At 41.5% G+C, this 18,429-nt stretch overlaps 1 protein-coding gene across 1 annotated transcript in view; it reads left to right on the plus strand.

Annotated features, from left to right (window-relative positions):
* The first annotated feature begins 2,351 nt into the window (after positions 1-2,351).
* Positions 2,352-18,429, plus strand: part of MAPK8IP2 (mitogen-activated protein kinase 8 interacting protein 2) — a 78,686-nt gene continuing 62,608 nt past the window's right edge. Inside the window, exon 1 of the mRNA XM_056573016.1 lies at positions 2,352-3,093. Coding sequence (XP_056428991.1) covers positions 3,029-3,093 — 65 coding nt within the window. The 5' untranslated portion in view covers positions 2,352-3,028. The remainder of the gene's footprint in view (positions 3,094-18,429) is intronic.

Consider the following 18,429-nt stretch of genomic DNA (forward strand, 5'->3'; position numbering starts at 1 on the left):
TGTAGGCCAATTAGAATGATGAAAATACACTTCTCAGAGGTTATCAACAACATCCCAAGCAACCAATAGTAATGTTGCCCACCCCCGTTTTCTTCCTTGAATACGTGAATATGCGAATATAACAAATACGCGAAATTTGCAAATAGAAGATGAATATTCGTCTATATATTCATGAAATATTGCAAATTCGAATATGGGCAATGCCGCTCATCACTACTTGTATTCTGTCTACTAGATAAGAGCAGGCCAGTGTTATCCTGTGCTGACAGCTCCCAGGTACAGTATTGGGGAAATATCAGAGAATGCCTTTGTGCTGGACTTTAGATTCTTGGGCAGGTTGATTGTCACCATGTTGTGTGTCACCATTGTCACCATGTTGTGTGTCACCATTGTCACCATGTTGTGTGTCACCATTGTCACCATGTTGTGTGTCACCATTGTCACCATGATGTGTGTCACCATTGTCACCATGTTGTGTGTGTGTCACCATTGTCACCATGTTGTGTGTGTCACCATGTTGTGTGTGTCACCATTGTCACCATGTTGTGTGTGTGTCACCATTGTCACCATGTTGTGTGTGTGTCACCATTGTCACCATGTTGTGTGTGTGTCACCATTGTCACCATGTTGTGTGTGTGTCACCATTGTCACCATGTTGTGTGTGTGTCACCATTGTCACCATGTTGTGTGTGTGTCACCATTGTCACCATGTGGTGTGTGTGTCACCATTGTCACCATGGTGTGTGTGTCACCATTGTCACCATGTTGTGTGTGTCACCATTGTCACCATGTTGTGTGTGTCACCATTGTCACCATGTTGTGTGTGTCACCATGTTGTGTGTGTGTGTCACCATTGTCACCATGTTGTGTGTGTCACCATTGTCACCATGTTGTGTGTGTCACCATTGTCACCATGTTGTGTGTGTGTGTCACCATTGTCACCATGTTGTGTGTGTGTGTCACCATTGTCACCATGTTGTGTGTGTGTGTCACCATTGTCACCATGTTGTGTGTGTGTCACCATGTTGTGTGTGTGTCATCATTGTCACCATGTTGTGTGTGTGTCACCATTGTCACCATGTTGTGTGTGTGTGTCACCATTGTCACCATGTTGTGTGTGTGTGTCACCATTGTCACCATGTTGTGTGTGTCACCATGTTGTGTGTGTGTCATCATTGTCACCATGTTGTGTGTGTGTCACCATTGTCACCATGTTGTGTGTGTGTCATCATTGTCACCATGTTGTGTGTGTGTCACCATTGTCACCATGTTGTGTGTGTGTGTCACCATTGTCACCATGTTGTGTGTGTGTCACCATTGTCACCATGTTGTGTGTGTGTGTCACCATTGTCACCATGTTGTGTGTGTGTCACCATGTTGTGTGTGTGTCATCATTGTCACCATGTTGTGTGTGTGTCACCATTGTCACCATGTTGTGTGTGTGTCACCATTGTCACCATGTTGTGTGTGTGTCACCATTGTCACCATGTTGTGTGTGTGTCATCATTGTCACCATGTTGTGTGTGTGTCACCATTGTCACCATGTTGTGTGTGTGTCATCATTGTCACCATGTTGTGTGTGTGTCACCATTGTCACCATGTTGTGTGTGTGTGTCACCATTGTCACCATGTTGTGTGTGTGTCACCATTGTCACCATGTTGTGTGTGTGTGTCACCATTGTCACCATGTTGTGTGTGTGTCACCATGTTGTGTGTGTGTCATCATTGTCACCATGTTGTGTGTGTGTCACCATTGTCACCATGTTGTGTGTGTGTCACCATTGTCACCATGTTGTGTGTGTGTCACCATTGTCACCATGTTGTGTGTCACCATGTTGTGTGAATTAGTGTGTACACGATGGCCACATGACATTCTCTTGCAACCTTTAAAGCTCGCCTACATATTGTAGTGACTATACTGTAAAACCAATGCACTACCGCCTGGAGAGTACTGCCACCTTGTATAGCAGTGTTTACCAAACTGTGTGCCTCCAGCTGTTGCAAAACTACAACTCCCAGCACGCCCGGACAGCCGAAGGCTGTCCGGGCGTGCAGGGAGTTGTAGTTTTGCAACAGCTGGAGGCACACTGTTTTGAAAACACTGCTGTATTATGTGGTGTATTTTTGTGCCCACATTTTCCCATCTCTGCTGCCAGTCATTTATAACAAAGACATGACATCACCCTAATGACTCACTTAGAGGGGACCACAGAGGCAGCACCATGTATACTGACATAGCAGCATGTGACAGTAGTGGGGTAATGTAAGCCTATGCAGGGTACCAATGTGTAGTTATGGGCAGTGCCCTCCTGGTGGCACTCAGCTATTGGCTGCCCTCCCTTAGCAGCTGGCTCTGGGCTTAGCTCATATTTCTGAGTTATTGTTAATCTATGCGATTAAGTGTTTTACGGGGATTTGAGGCATCGGGTGACGTCAGCGATCCCCAGCCTATGTGCCAGCTGTATGTGGCGCAGATCTTCCCCTGGCACAGTATGGGGAATGTGCCCGCTTCGGCTGCGCATGTGCCGCCCGGGATGTAGGCGCCACTAGCAGGAGGTTCAGCACCGCACACAGCGGACAGCTCCGGAGCGCCGTCCTTTCTGCCTCCATCACTGGTCCCCTGGATGTGTCCTTCCCCATCCCTGCATCCTGCACTTCCTCCAGCCATCCATACGAGCCCCCACCCTCCTCACTCCCTCCCCTCCCCCAGTCTGTGTATTGGTTACTAGCTTGTGCAGTCTCTCCTGGATGTGACTGCATCAAACCGCAGCAAAACCGTCGCGATCACTGAGAAGAAGCAAGGAGACGGAGGAGAGCGGCAGGAGGGAGGGCTGATCCCCCGGTGACATGTTTGTGTCCCTGCTGTGACCGACCCGCAGAGCTGCTGTCACTGGGCGCTGTCCCTCCCCGCAGCCGCCCTGCTGTCCAGGTCTGGAGGCCTCGGCTGTTCTCTGGACTCTTCTTCCTCCCGTCCCCAGGGTGTGTCTGTGTATGATCCGCTTTCAGTCCGTCTCCTCTGTGGCTGAAGATGGCGGATCGAGCTGAGATGTTTTCTCTCTCCACCTTCCACTCCCTCTCCCCCCCGGGCTGCAGGTGAGAGCCAGCTTCTATGTCATGGTCTTATGTAGGTGCCATTGGTTTCCCAGGATCTAGTGCATGTCACAGCTATATCTCCCTGCCATGTGCTGGGTACACTAACATTACATCATAGGACACGTCTATCCTCCATGTTACCAAATCAATGTAATGGGACTTGTGCCAGACATCTTAAGACACTGGCTACTGAATGACAACAGAACCCTTCCATAGGCAGCAGAGCTGAATCCAGTGTATGCATAGAAGAAATATGGATGTTAGGTAGTAAGAATCACTAAACATTAATGCAAACACTTGGACAATGTATTGTATTGGTGTTTTCTACACCCAGTTATTGGATACAGACAATGCTACAATATCCACTTTACTGTCTACAGTGGAAGAATTGTCATTGTCTTAAAACAAAAGGACAAAACAGCATCTACATTTATAACAACTGACAAACACTATTGTTTTGTGCATGGATTGTAGCATCAACATACTACTGTATATCTTTATATTCTCAAAATATAGCAAGTGGTGTGTTTTTATTTTTTTTTTTATTTTGCTCACAATGCAGTAAATATGGCAATGGTACCTCAACGGCCAGTAACTTGCACAGCATTGCTGCAGTATCCTGTACAGTATGCAGGGCCTAGATCAACACTCAAGCCAAATGAAATGAAGGAGACTCCGATAGTTCAGTAATCTCATATGAACGTCACGACATACCTATTTATCCGCAAGCCACACATTACCTACTCTGTTTTCCAAAATGTGTTTCCAAATACAGGGAAGTTACCCAGATACACTCAGTAACAATGAATATTTTTAACTAGCAGAGTACCTGGCATTGCCCGGTCTTCCTACCTAAAGGAAGAGCAACAATGACACTCTCCTCATCATATCACATACTAATATCTTGTCCTCATATCCCATACACATATTATGACCTCATATCCCTTCTTCATATGCCAACCTCATATCCTGTCCTCCTATCCCAACTTGCATCCTGTCCCCCATAAACTATACTCTGCACCTACCCACCAGACATTCCTCAGAATTTAAGTCCCAGGCAATCTCTGATGCTCAAGATGCGATCAGGAGATTTACTGGAAGTCCCATAGACTTGCATGGGACTTCAGACAAAAACCCTACTCGCGCAAATGGGGGTGGGTTAGAGTTAAATTAACTATCCTATATTTTTGGTATAACATAATATACGCATGTTACATATAAGTAACATACGTACCAAGTTTCATCAAAATATCTCCAGTTATTTCAAAGTTCCATACATAAATACATACATAGGTTGAGTTTTAAATATATATAGATTTAATGAATGCACCAATAGACAATGGGTTTTTCATCCTTGTGTCAACTTTAACACATTTAAAACTTAAAAAAAAAATAATGTTGGTCCACTTTGAAGCTATGTTCCTATTGTTAAACATATTTGTATCTTAGCTGAACTGACTACCACCACTACCCCTTTAATTACTCAGACCAAACATATGGCAGTCAGTAGATATCAGTTTATAACTAGCAATACCGAATGACATTCACCCTCTTTGATGTTTCATATTTTATTGTGTTACTGCATTGAATAATAGTGGATTTAGCTAGTTATTTTGTCAACAATCAACATAATATAAAACAATATAACAACATAATTATTAGACTTTTTACTCTGCTTATTACAATGATTTAACTAGATCAACACTGGAATAACCAGTTGATATTATATTTTCTATAAGTATCAAATGGAGATTCCTGTTAGAGTACATTATAGTCAGTCATCTGATAATGACAAGGATATACAGTCATGGCCGTAAATGTTGGCAATTTTGAAATTTTTCAAGAATATGAAGTATTTCTCACAGAAAAGGATTGCAGTAACATATGTTTTGTTATACATGTTTATTAGCTTTGTGTGTATTGGAATTAAACCAAAAAAGGGAGGCAAAAAAGCTAATTGGACATAATGTAACACCAAACTCCAAAAATGGGCTGGACATAATTATTGGCAAACTTTCAAATTTGTGGAAAAATAAGATTGTTTCAAGCATGTGATGCTCCTTTAAACTCACCTGGGGCAAGTAACGGGTGTGGGCAATATAAAAATCACACCTGAAAACACATATAAAGGAGAGAAATTCACTTAGTCTTTGCATTGTGTGTCTGTGTGTGCCACACTAAGCATAGACAACAGAAATAGGAGAAGAGAACTGTCTGGGGACTTGAGAACCAAAATTGTGGAAAAATATCAACAATCTCAAGGTTACAAGTCCATCTCTAGAGATCTAGATTGGCCTTAGTCCACAGTGCACAACATTATCAAGAAGTTTGCCAACCCTTGCCCCGGTAGCTAATCTCCCTGGGCGTGGACGGAAGAGAAAAAATTATGAAAGGTGTCAACACAGGTTAGTCCAGATGGTGGATAAGCAGCCCCAAACAAGTTCCAAAGATATTCAAGCTGTCCTGCAGGCTCAGGGAGCATCAGTGTCAGTGTGAACTATCTGTCGACATTTAAATAAAATGAAACGCTATGGCAGGAGACCCAGGAGGACCCCACTGCTGACACGGAGACATAAAAAAGCAAGGCTATATTTTGCCAAAATGAATTTGAATAAGCCAAAATCCTTCTGGGAAAATGTCTTGTGGACACATGAGACCAAGATAGAGCTTTTTGGCAAAGCATGTCATTCTACTGTTTACCGAAAACGGAATGAGGCCTACAAAGAAAAGAGCACAGTACCTACAGTGAAATATGGTGGAGGTTCAATGATGTTTTGGGGTTGTTTTGATGCCTCTGGCACTGGGTGCCTTGAATGTGTGCAAGACATCATGTAATGGATTTTGGCCCAGTGGCAGAAAGCTGGGTTTGCTTGCGAGATCTTGGGTCTTCCAGCAGGACAATGAGCCCCAAACATACGTCAAAAAGCACCCAGAAATGGATGACAACAAAGCGCTGGAGAGTTCTGAAGAGGCAGCAATGAGTCCAGATCTAAATCTAATTGAAATTGCTGTTGGGAAAAGCGCCCTTCCAATAAGAGACCTGGAGCAGTTTGCAAAGGAAGAGTGGTCCAATATTCCGGCTGAGAGGTGTAAGAAGCTTATTGATGGTTATAGGAAGCAACTGATTTCGGTTATTTTTTTCCAAAGGGTGTCCAGGCAAATATTAAGTTAAGGGTGCCAATAATTTTGCCCAGCCCATTTTTGGAGTTTGGTGTGACATTATGTCCAATTTGCTTTTTTTCCCTCCTTTTTTGGTTTAGTTCCAATACACACAAAGGGAATAAACATGTGTATAGCAAAACATGTGCTACTGCAATCATTTTCTGTGAGAAATACTTCATTTTCTTGAAAAATTTCAGGGGTGACAACATTTACGGCCATGACTGTAGAATCATTGTAAGCCTACCTATATCAGCACATGCTGTTACTTATAATAACTACATGGGAGACTCTGATGACAAGTCAGAGAAGGTTTGGAGTAAGTCAAACACCACACTTCAACAGTAAAATGCCATCTCTGTCATAAAGCATAGCATCTGTTTATCATACTAGGAGGAGGATGCTCTACTGCAGGCCCCAGAAGATTTGTGACGATAAAGGCAGGGTCATATTTATGTCTGGTGTGGCCCTAGGCACTTAGACTGAATACACTCATTTGGGTGATTCCTTAAGCAACCAAGAGCTTTTTTATGTCCACTCCAGTGGTAAATCCAGGAGAAAACATTGAACTGCTTTACAAAGATGAATTAGGAAACTGCAGAGATACTGCCAATGCTGCTTTTATCAGTTTGTAGGGATTTTATTTCATATCATTGTTGTTCAGCCACAATGGTTCAATGTTGTACAACATGTCCTATATGAGGCGTAGGACTGGGGGATTGCTAAAAGATTGAGTGGAACAAGTAGTTTGGTAAACATAAACAAATATCTACATTTTATGCTGCATTTGAAGTATACAGTGGCCATTTGTGCCGGGTAGGCTCCTAGCAAAAACAGTAGATCAAACATATCCATCACATTCACCAAACAGAAAGGCCTTTTAGTCACTTCTGGACTGATATGTCAGTGTAACTTTTTTTTATTTAGTAATTGAAGTAGTGCAGCAGACAGCACTGAGGTATCCAGTAAAAAATATATTGTAACGGTATGAAGAAACATAGCCTGCACTCACCGCACAGTACGGGTCTCACGGCCTCGGATCCCGGACCTCCTCAGTAGCGTGGGACTTGCAGCAGCTGCTGACAGCGCTCAGAAAACAGGCAACTGCCAGCGGTTTCGCGTTACAATCAACGCTTCATCCGGCCTAGTGAAAACGTCATCGCACTGATGATTTTATCAGGTGAATGCTGGAATCATGTGATCAGGTGACGTATCAGTGCAGAGCAACTGCCTCTCAGTCTTCCCGATATAAAAATTGCCACATGAACAGAGCAGGAAATATACCACGTACATACTATGGCAAGTACTTAAATCCTTCACCATGATTGTATGTCCTCCCAGTACACATGTATTTGACTTAATATTCATATTGCACTGTGTACATGACCCACATTTCTTATTTCCTTTTTTTGAAGGGAGTTGTCAACCAGGTCTCCTGTCTTTGGTGTTTTTTAAAAAGTTTGGATTTATTTTTCAAGAAATCCTGAATAGTCCCATTTTTCCTAAACGTAACAATAGGTCTATTCACTGATGTATCGTTTATGTCCGAATCTGTAAGTAGAAGATGCCAGTTACTGGATATAGCCGTTTTTATCATAGCATTTAATGGACTGTTCTTGAACGCAAAAACAAATCTTTCATTCTTATTGGCTGAATTCACATTTCTAGAGCTGCTCTTCACTTGAATGAGGTCCTTCCTACTCCTCGTCTCTGCTTTTTAATAAGCTTTATTAATGACTCTTATTGGATAGCCCCTTGCTCTCAGCCTCTGTGACAATTCTGCAGCTTGACTTTTATAACACTCATCTTCTGTGTTGTTTCTCCGCAGTCTCAAGAATTGACTGTATGGAATTCCATCCTTTACCTGTTTTGGATGCGAGCTCTCATAGTGCAAGATAGCATTTCTGGCCACTGATTTCCTGTAGCCTTGGGTGATTAATTGCCCATTTTTAACTAATAGACGAAGGTCCAAAAATTCAAGGCTATCCCCTCCATAGACACTAGTAAACAACATATTCATTTTATTCTCTGTATTGAGGAAAGACACAAACTTCTCAAATTGTTCTTTGGACCCCTCCCACACCACTAGAACATCTTCCATATATCTTATATATGCTTTTAGATGTTTAATATATGGGTTGGTAGTACTGTATATATATATATATATATATATATATATATATATATATATATTGTTTTTCAAAAATTGCTAAAAAGAGGTTCGCATACGAACATGAGGTCGGGCTCCCCATGGCAGTCCCCGTACACTGCCTATACGACTGGGTTTCGTATTTGAAAGTATTATTGAAGAGTATGAACATTAACGCATCACAAATGAAACTGATGTATTCTAATTTTTTATCTGTTTGCTCAAGCACTGTGTGAACAGCCTGTACACCTGCCATATGCGGGATTCTAGTGTACAATGATTCAACGTCAATGGATGTTAATGTGTAAGACTCCTGCCAACAGAATTCCTGCACAAACCTCATGTTCGTATGCAAACCTCTTTTTAGCAATTTTTTAAATGCAATATATATACAGTACTACCAACCCATATATTAAACATCTAAAAGCATATATGAGATATATGGTTGATGTTCTAGTGGTGTGAGAGGGGTCCAAAGAACAATTTGAGAAGTTTGTATCTTTCCTCAATACAGAGAATAAAATGAATATGTTGTTTACTAGTGTCTATGGAGGGGATAGCCTCGAAATTTTGGACCTTCGTCTATTAGTTAAAAATGGGCAATTAATCACCCAAGGCTACAGGAAATCAGTGGCCAGAAATGCTATCTTGCACTATGAGAGCTCGCACCCAAAGCAGGTAAAGGATGGAATTCCATACAGTCAATTCTTGAGACTGAGGAGAAACAACACAGAAGATGAGTGTTATAAAAGTCAAGCTGCAGAATTGTCACAGAGGCTGAGAACAAGGGGCTCCAATAAGAGTCATCAATAAAGCTTATTAAAAAGCAGAGACGAGGAGTAGGAAGGACCTCATTCAAGTGAAGAGCAGCTCTAGAAATGTGAATTCAGCCAATAAGAATGAAAGATTTGTTTTTGCGTTCAAGAACAGTCCATTAAATGCTATGATAAAAACGGCTATATCCAGTAACTGGCATCTTCTACTTACAGATTCGGACATTAACGATACAGCAGTGAATAGACCTATTGTTACGTTTAGGAAAAATGGGACTATTCAGGATTTCTTGAAAAATAAATCCAAACTTTTTAAAAAAGACAGGAGACCTGGTTGACAACTCCCTCCCCAAAAGGAAATAAGAAATGTGGGTCATGTACACAGTGCAATATGAATATTAAGTCAAATACATGTGTACTGGGAGGACATACAATCATGGTGAAGGATTTAAGTACTTGCCGTAGTATGTACGTGGTATATTTCCTGCTCTGTTCATGTGGCAATTTTTATATCGGGAAGACTGAGAGGCACTTACGGATCAGAATCCGCGAACATATTTATTCAGTAAAAAAAAGGGGAGGTTCCCCTAGATTCGTTGAACATATGAGGTCGATGCATAGTGGTAACTGTGCCGACCTAAAATTTGGAGGAATAGAACTAGTTTCAGCTTACCGCAATAATGTGAACAGAAGGCAGGTTCTATTGCAATTGATGCGCAGGGTCCACTTGGTCTAAATGACAGATTAGATATGTCCCCGTTTTTGTACTAAAGTGCTTCATATTATTAGTGAATAGTGTTATATAATTTGGTGAAGGTATATTATTTTATAAGTACTATTTTCCTTTCCCGTTGCTCTGCACTGATACGTCACCTGATCACATGATTTCAGCATTCACCTGATAAAATCATCAGCGCGATGACGTTTTCACTAGGCCGGATGAAGCGTTGATTGTAACGCGAAACCGCCGGCAGCTGCCTGTTTTCTGAGCGCTGTCAGCAGCTGCTGCAAGTCCCACGCTACTGAGGAGGTCCGGGATCCGAGGCCATGAGACCCGCACTGTGCAGTGAGTGCAGGCTATGTTTCTTCATACTGTTACATTATATTCTGATGCCTGATTCTCTGTCCTAGCACCACCGTGGGTCAGAACAGAGACTCTCCTAGCTTGTCCTTAAGTCCAAAAGAAGAGTGTGAAGATCTGTGTTGCTAGTGCCGCTACTCATCTTTTTCTTTGAGAAGTAGTAAAAAATATATGCTTTGCGGTATACATATTGTTTACATAAAGTGGCTTTTAGGAATGGATGCCACTGTATGCCTAGAGGTTGGCATCCATTGGAAGTAAACATCATTCTCCAAACATATATCTATGATGTTATTATTAAAATTCATTTAGGCACGTAGGGTATTGTGCAACACAGTTATCTCGGTATATATTATCCTAATTATAGTGTGAGCCACCTAAACAATTTTCCGACATATCTATGATGGACATTGATATGAATTTGCAGTTATTCTTTGTTATGTGAATCATGTATTATGTTCCTATTTATATACAATAGGAGGTGAGTTCATTTTACAGTTGTCAGGATGGCAGAATTGTCACGATTCGGCTTCCAGGTAGTGGATCCTCTGTGTCAGCGAGGGATTGGCGTGGACCGTGCTAGTGGACCGGTTCTAAGAGGCTACTGGTTTTCACCAGAGCCCGCCGCAAAGCGGGATGGTCTTGCTGCGGCAGTAGCAACCAGGTCGTATCCACTAGCAACGGCTCTACCTCGCTGACTGCTGAGAAGGCGTGGGACAGAAGGACTAGGCAGAGGCAAGGTCAGACGTAGCAGAAGGTCGGGGGCAGGCGGCAAGGTTCGTAGTCAGGATGGGTAGCAGAAGTTCAGGTACACAGGCTTTGGACACACTAAACGCTTTCACTGGCACAAGGCAACAAGATCCGGCAAGGGAGTGCATGGGAGGAGATCAGATATAGCCAGGGAGCAGGTGGAAGCCAATTAAGCTAATTGGGCCAGGCACCAATCATTGGTGCACTGGCCCTTTAAGTCTCAGAGAGCTGGCGCGCGCGCGCCCTAGAGAGCGGAGCCGCGCGCGCCAGCACATGACAGCAGGGGACCGGGACGGGTAAGTGACCTGGGATGCGATTCGCGAGCGGGCGCGTCCCGCTGTGCGAATCGCATCCCCAACGGCCATGACAGTGCAGCGCTCCCGGTCAGCGGGACTGACCGGGGCGCTGCAGGGAGAAAGACGCCGTGAGCGCTCCGGGGAGGAGCGGGGACCCGGAGCGCTAGGCGTAACAAGAATATTGCTGTGACAGTGTGGTGAGTGTACACATGACCATAGAAGTCTTAGAGTCAGTATGTAGTAATTTTGCAGTGAACACATAATAATAATTCTTTATTTAGCACACACAGATTCCACAATGCTGTACACTCAAATTGGCGTCTGTCCCCATTGGGGATCACAATCTAAATTTCTGCCCAGCCTAACTGCGGGAATAACAACAACTCTAACATTCAGGGCTATGCTGCTTTAGCATATGTGCAACTTGTGCAGCAGCCCAGAAGGTAAAGGGCCTACTGCCACACTAAAACAGATAAAGACATCCAAATGTCTATTATGTTGGGTTCACAAGTACTATTTTGGTCAGTATTTTAGGCAAAACCTGGGGTAGGTTCAAAACACAAGAAAAGCTGCACATCTTTCCATTTAAGTTTTTCTCTGGGTTTGGTCTACTCCTTGTTTTGGCTTAAAATACTGTGTGTAAAGTACTGTGTGTGTGAACCCAACCTTAAATTGGACAGTAGAGCCTGAGCTAGTAAATGGCCTACAATAACTAGTAGATAGTAATAGTCTACTTGTACATTTTATTGTACTGTCCAAAAGAAAGAAATCCTTGACTACGTCCCATATAGTTAAACAGTATTTAAAGTGTATCTGTCATTTTAGGTGAGCAGCACTTTTTCTGACCAATCCATAAGTCATATATGGTATTTTTCAGTAGATTTCTCTGCAGGCTTCATCTCTAATAAAAAACCTATAGCTTATGCCTCTAGGACCTCACCAATGGTGCATAATGGTGTGGACAAAGATAGATGTAACAGCGTTTATTCAAAAATTGCTTTTAATTCAGCCAACGGGGCTGCTAAGGGAGATCTATCAATCTGTGCCCCCTTTCCACTCATTGGGGCACATGAGGAATATAAGGCTGCGACCCATCTACTACAACAGATCAAGCCAGAAGCAGTGGTGAGAGATACTCTGTATCATTCATTTATCAACTTTTTTATTAATTTTTTCATTGACTTTATGTTACAATCATTTTGCCACAAATCCAACATTTTTCACGGAATTATTTTATTGGTATTTTAATTTTTATATTTTTTTTTTATCTGCAGATTTATGGACTTATTTAAATATTAATTTATTCATAAATTTTTTGATATCTCACTAGGGCCCAGTGAGATTTTCATTAGATAAATGCCAGTGTAATGTGATATTTTGCTACTATTTTATTTATATATATATTACATTTTATATCTGAATTAAAAGCATTTTTTGAATAAACGCTGTTACATCTATTTATGTCCACACCATTATGCACAATAGGTGAGGTCCTAGAGGCATAAGCTATAGGTTTTTATTATTTTACATTATTGCTGCCGGTGGGGTCCGGCTTTAGCTTTAACTGCCTCGGTCCTTCTGTTATGAGCTGCACCTTATTTTTAGGCTTCATCTCTAATTTGTAGTTCTCCTTGAGCTGGTGGGTGGAACTTCCTACTCCCCCTCTATAGACTTGTATTGGCTTGTTGTGCAGACCCAGAATAAAGCTGAGCTGATTTGCAGAGTGGAATAGAAGCTTAATAACAGGAGAAAAAAGCATTTTTGTCTAAAATATATAAAAAAGTTTCTTATATTAACTTGCACTATTGATCTATGCAAAGTTTGTTCAAATGATAGTTCCTATTTAACCCGATAACGACCATGGACATCTATACTCGTCCAATGGCCGTTACCGGGGTAATACCGCGTTAATAGCCGACATGCGGCGATCGCTGCGGCCGGTTATTAACCCTTTAGATCGCCGCTGTCAAAGTTGACAGCGGTGTCTAAAGGTGCCTGTATTCAGTCCCTGGTGGTCCAGTGGGGTGTATCGCCCCCCGCAGCGCGATCGCGGGGGAGCGATCCACTACTGAGGTAGCCTGAGGGCTTACCTCTCCTGCTGCGGCGGCTCCGGCTCTCTGAATGATAAAGCCTGGCATGGCCAGGCTTTATCAATCGAGCGCAGAACACACAGATCATTGTGGTTTTATGAAACCACAATGATCTGTATGAGGAATCTAATGATTCCTCCTAAAAGACCCCTAAGGGGACTAAAAGTGTGAAAAAAAAAGTTTAGAAAAGGTTTAAAAACACACACATTATCCCCTTCCTTATTAAAAGTTTAAATCACCCCCCTTTTCCCAAATTACATATAAAAAATATGTAACCATAATAAAAATAAACATATGTGGTATCGCCGCGTGCGTAAATGTCCGAACTATACGAATTTATCATTAATTAAACCGCACGGTCAATGGCGTACACGCAAAAAAATTCCAAAGTCCAAAATAGCGTATTTTTGGTCACTTTTCATGCCATAAAAAAAGGAATAAAAAGCGATCAAGAAGTCTGATCAAAATAAAAATGGTACCGATTAAAACTTCAGATCATGGCGCAAAACATTAGCCCTCAAACCACCCTGTACGCGGAAAAATAAAAAAGTTATAGGGGTCAGAATAGGACAATTTTAAATGTATAAATTTTCGTGTATGTAGTTATGATTTTTTCCAGAAGTACGACAATATCCAACCTATATAAGGCTGGGTCCACACTACGTTTTGTCCCATACGGGAGCGCATACGGCAGGAGGGAGCTAAAAGCTCGCGCTCCCGTATGTGACCGTATGCGCTCCCGTATGTCATTCACTTCAATGAGCCGACCGGAGTGAAACGTTCGGTCCGGTCGGCTCATTTTTGCGCCGTATGCGCTTTTACAACCAGACCTAAAACCGTGGTTGACCACAGTTTTAGGTCCGGTTGTAATAGCGCATACGGCGCAAAAATGAGCCGACCGGACCGAGTGAAAGGTTCGGTCCGGTCGGCTCATTGAAGTGAATGGCATACGGGAGCGCATACGGTCACATACGGGAGCGCGAGCTTTTAGCTCCCTCCTGCCGTATGCGCTCCCGTATGGGACAAAACGTAGTGTGGACCCAGCCTAAGTAGGGTATCATTTTAATCGTATGGACCTACAGAATAAAGATAGTGTCATTTTTACCAAAAAATGTACAGCGTAGAAACAGAAGCCCCCAAAATTTACAAAATGGTGTTTTTTCTTCAATTTTGTCTCACAATTATTTTTTTTTCCATTTCGCCATAAATTTATGTGTACATTGACTGATGTCATTACAAAGTAGAATTGGTGGCGCAAAAAATAAGCCATCATATGGATTTTTAGGTGTAAAATTGAAAGGGTTATGATTTTTAAAAGGTAAGGAGGAAAAAACTAAAGTGTAAAAACAGAAAAATGCTTGGTCCTTAAGGGGTTCAGGAGGGAAAAATATTTGCTTTCTATAACATTTTGCCTCAGGTGTCCTGATTTTATCCCTGTTTTTATTTTGTTGCTATGCTTCCCCTAGATCTCAAGATCTGCATGACATAGCAACAAAATAATAAACCGTGTTGGGGCCAGAGCACTCACGGCTACAACGCTTTAAATACGGATTACAGGTCCATTTCAAATAGAGAATTATAAGGTATAAAACCAGCAGCTTGGCTTCTATTGATCATGATTGCACATCTTGTGGCTATGCTGTAATAGAAGGTATATTGATTATATAATGTACCTTAGGAGCTCATTTAAATTCTAAAAATAACAAACACAAACAGGTTATCAGTATAATGCAGAACATAATGGTAGAAAAAGTCAGATAGCTGATTCCTCCAGAATGATGATGTTACATCTGCAGTATTCTGTAACTGGCTGCAGGTTTTCCATAGCAGGTAAATATGGATCCGATTAGAAAACCCATTATCCAGAAAGTTCTTGGAGCCAGAAAGGGAAGAAGATGTCCTCATATTGCATCGGCTGCTGTTTAGGGCTATTTTATAGTTGCAGCCATGAATACAAGTGTTTCCGCTCTCTGGTCACTGTAAGCAGCACTTATATATCATGTTAAAGGACAGCTTTATGTTCAGTCTGGAGACAGGTATTTTATCTTAGTTTATGGAATTGTTGTTTCTGTATGAAGCACTGTGTGTGGGCGTCTGTTATTGCAAAGAACATTTCTGCCCTTTACATTCTATATAAAAAAAATAAAAATAAAAGTTTGATGCCATTATTATACAATATGTGCCTGGGATAAATCACCTTTATGTAAGTCAATTACACTGTGTCATAGACCTTTATCCATAGAATATAATGAAGCTTCTAGAAAAGGCTGTGGACAGGGGCGTAACTATAGGGGGTGCAGAGGTAGCAGTTGCATCAAGGCCTTGGTGCCGAACGGTACCCCAAGGCACATCTGCCCCATAAGAGACCAGTATTATAAATGGCACATGGGGCCCTGTTGCAAACTTTGCATTGGGGCCCAGAAGCTACACGTTAAGCCTCTGGTTGTGGATTATTGAAGATTTTAGGGATTATGATTGTACCCCAACCATTTTATATGTAGTTTAAACCTTATACAATGTGTTTGTTATAAGAGGAAGTGAGGAACCATGGGGCCTATAAGGTGTTATGAGAGCAAACCGTGCCTCTGAAGACTACTTTCCTGTGTTTTTAAAGGGGTACTCCAGTGGAAAACATTTTTTTTTTATCAACTGGTGCCAGAAAATGTAACAGATTTGTAAATTACTTCTATATAAAAATCCTAATCCTTCCAGTACTTATCAGTTGCTGTATGTTCCACAGGAAGTGTCATTTATTTCTGGAGTTCTTTCTCTGATGACACCTCTGTCCATGTCAGGAACTGTCCAGAGTACAAGCAAATCCCCATAGCAAACCTCTCCTGCTCTGGACAGTTCCTGATACAGACAGAGGTGTCAGCAGACAGTACTGTGGTCAGACTGAAAAGAACTCCAACAAAAGAAATACAACTTCTTGTGGAGCATACAGCAGCTGATAAGTACTGGAAGGATTAAGATTTTTATATAGAAATAATTTACAAATCTGTTTAACTTTCTGGCACCAGTTGATTTTTCCACTGGAGTACCCCTTTAATGTCACCTTTTATAATTGATCATCTATACCAGTGTTTCCCAACTAGGCTTCCTCTAGCTGTTGCAAAACTACAATTTCCAGCTTGCCCGGACAACCAACGGCATGCTGGAAATAAAATGTTTGCAACAGTTGAAGCCACCCTTGTTGGGCAACACTGATGTTTACAATATCTATACATAAAATGGTTATATACTACATTCATATGTAACAGAATGAAAAGTGTTAGTAAGTGTTAGTTACTACAATAAAGTAGTAAAGGGTTATTTCCTTCTACAAACCGGAATTTGAGCGCAAAATACTATTCACAAACCAGACTCACAAAAGGGAGCGTTCTTGAGCAGGAAATGACTAATAACATGAAATCAATATCTACGTATGGAAACCTGATATATTGCCTACCATCGATGACAAGAAGAAGTAAGAAAAAAAACAAAACAAGCTATTGTAGAGTCAGATACCTCTGCGTAGAATGTAGCGTGATGCCCATTAGCTTTTTCATTAAACCGACTTATATTTGATCTTTTCTGGCTTTTGAAAGACTGATCACTGCTTCAGCTTGGGGAAGACAGGATTAATATGTAAATAGGGTTTAAGGATTTAGTGGATTTAACATCTTATAACCAGATTTTTTTTCCTCATTGCACAGTTGATAGACTGAAAATCATTGACTTCATTACGTACCTTACCAACTCTTTAAATGTCTTATGGTTGTAGATTTAGATTTGGTTTTCATGTTGTCTGTTTAATGTAGAAATGGATTTTCCATAGAGGGGAGAAACTTTGTGCATCTATTCCAAAGTCTTATTGTGTGTTATTTACAGATGACCACACAAAAGAGCTAATGTATGAAAAGTCTTAAGCCTTTTTATTAATAAAAAATAAACAGGATTTTATTATTTCTTCTAAATATAATATAACACATTGCAACTGGATATTACAATTTCATTTGTCAGTAACATGTACTTACACAGTCTTAGTCTGTTATCACTCAATGCGGTGTTTTGAGACCCATCAATTGACAAAGGGATTGATCGCACTTATTTGTCCATTTATTCACAACAGGACACAATGCAGATTTCTAACAAAAGATACTTAAATGGGTACTCCAGGGCAGTATATATATATATATATATATATATATAAATATATATATATATATATATATATATATATATATATATATAAAAGTTCCAAAGCCACCACACTTCCTGGATGTGTTCCCTGTAAACCATTCTGCCTGATTTGCATGGCTCTTGTGTCACCTGTTGTCTTCTCTGACTGCTTGATACTATGTGTCATCCTTACCTCCCTTTGCCTACATTTCTCAGCAATCATTGCAACTCTGCTGTGCCAGCCAACTCACTCTCTGAGAGCAGCCCATACCCCTCTGCTCTGAGCAGAGATGTTCAGTATGTGATTGGCTGAGACCATACACACGTCCCAGCTCTCAGCACTAACCAGAGCATAACTCATAAGTGCAGGGCAGAAACCACATGGTCTGTGTCTCTCAGGAGGTGGGGGCTGCTTTTAGAGAGGGATTTAGACAGAGACAGAGTTAAAGGCTGGATGATGTAATTCCCTCACTTCATGCATGTAAGTGACAACCAAAGATGGAAATCTGCTCTATATAGCTAATGAATGTTATTTAGACAATTAAATAGGTTGATGAGAGGGAAAGGATGAGCTATGGGTTTAATTCCCTGGAGTACCCCTTTAACCCCTTAACAACGCAGGACGTATATTTACGTCCTGTGCCGCCTCCTGCCAAATAACGCAGGGTCACTGCATCATATCGGGTTGGTCTCGGCGGCTATCAAAGGCCGGGACCCACGGCTAATACCGGACATCACCAATCGTAGTGATGCCAGGTATTAACCCTTCACGTCTAAAGTAAAAAAAAAAAAGCATTCCTGGCAGCTCATTCGGGCTAATCGGGAGCACTGCGGTGAAACCACGGTGTCCCGATCAGCTGTACGGATTTATAGAAAT

The sequence above is a fragment of the Hyla sarda genome, chromosome 4, assembly GCF_029499605.1.
Source record: "Hyla sarda isolate aHylSar1 chromosome 4, aHylSar1.hap1, whole genome shotgun sequence".
NCBI classification, from domain to species: domain Eukaryota; kingdom Metazoa; phylum Chordata; class Amphibia; order Anura; family Hylidae; genus Hyla; species Hyla sarda.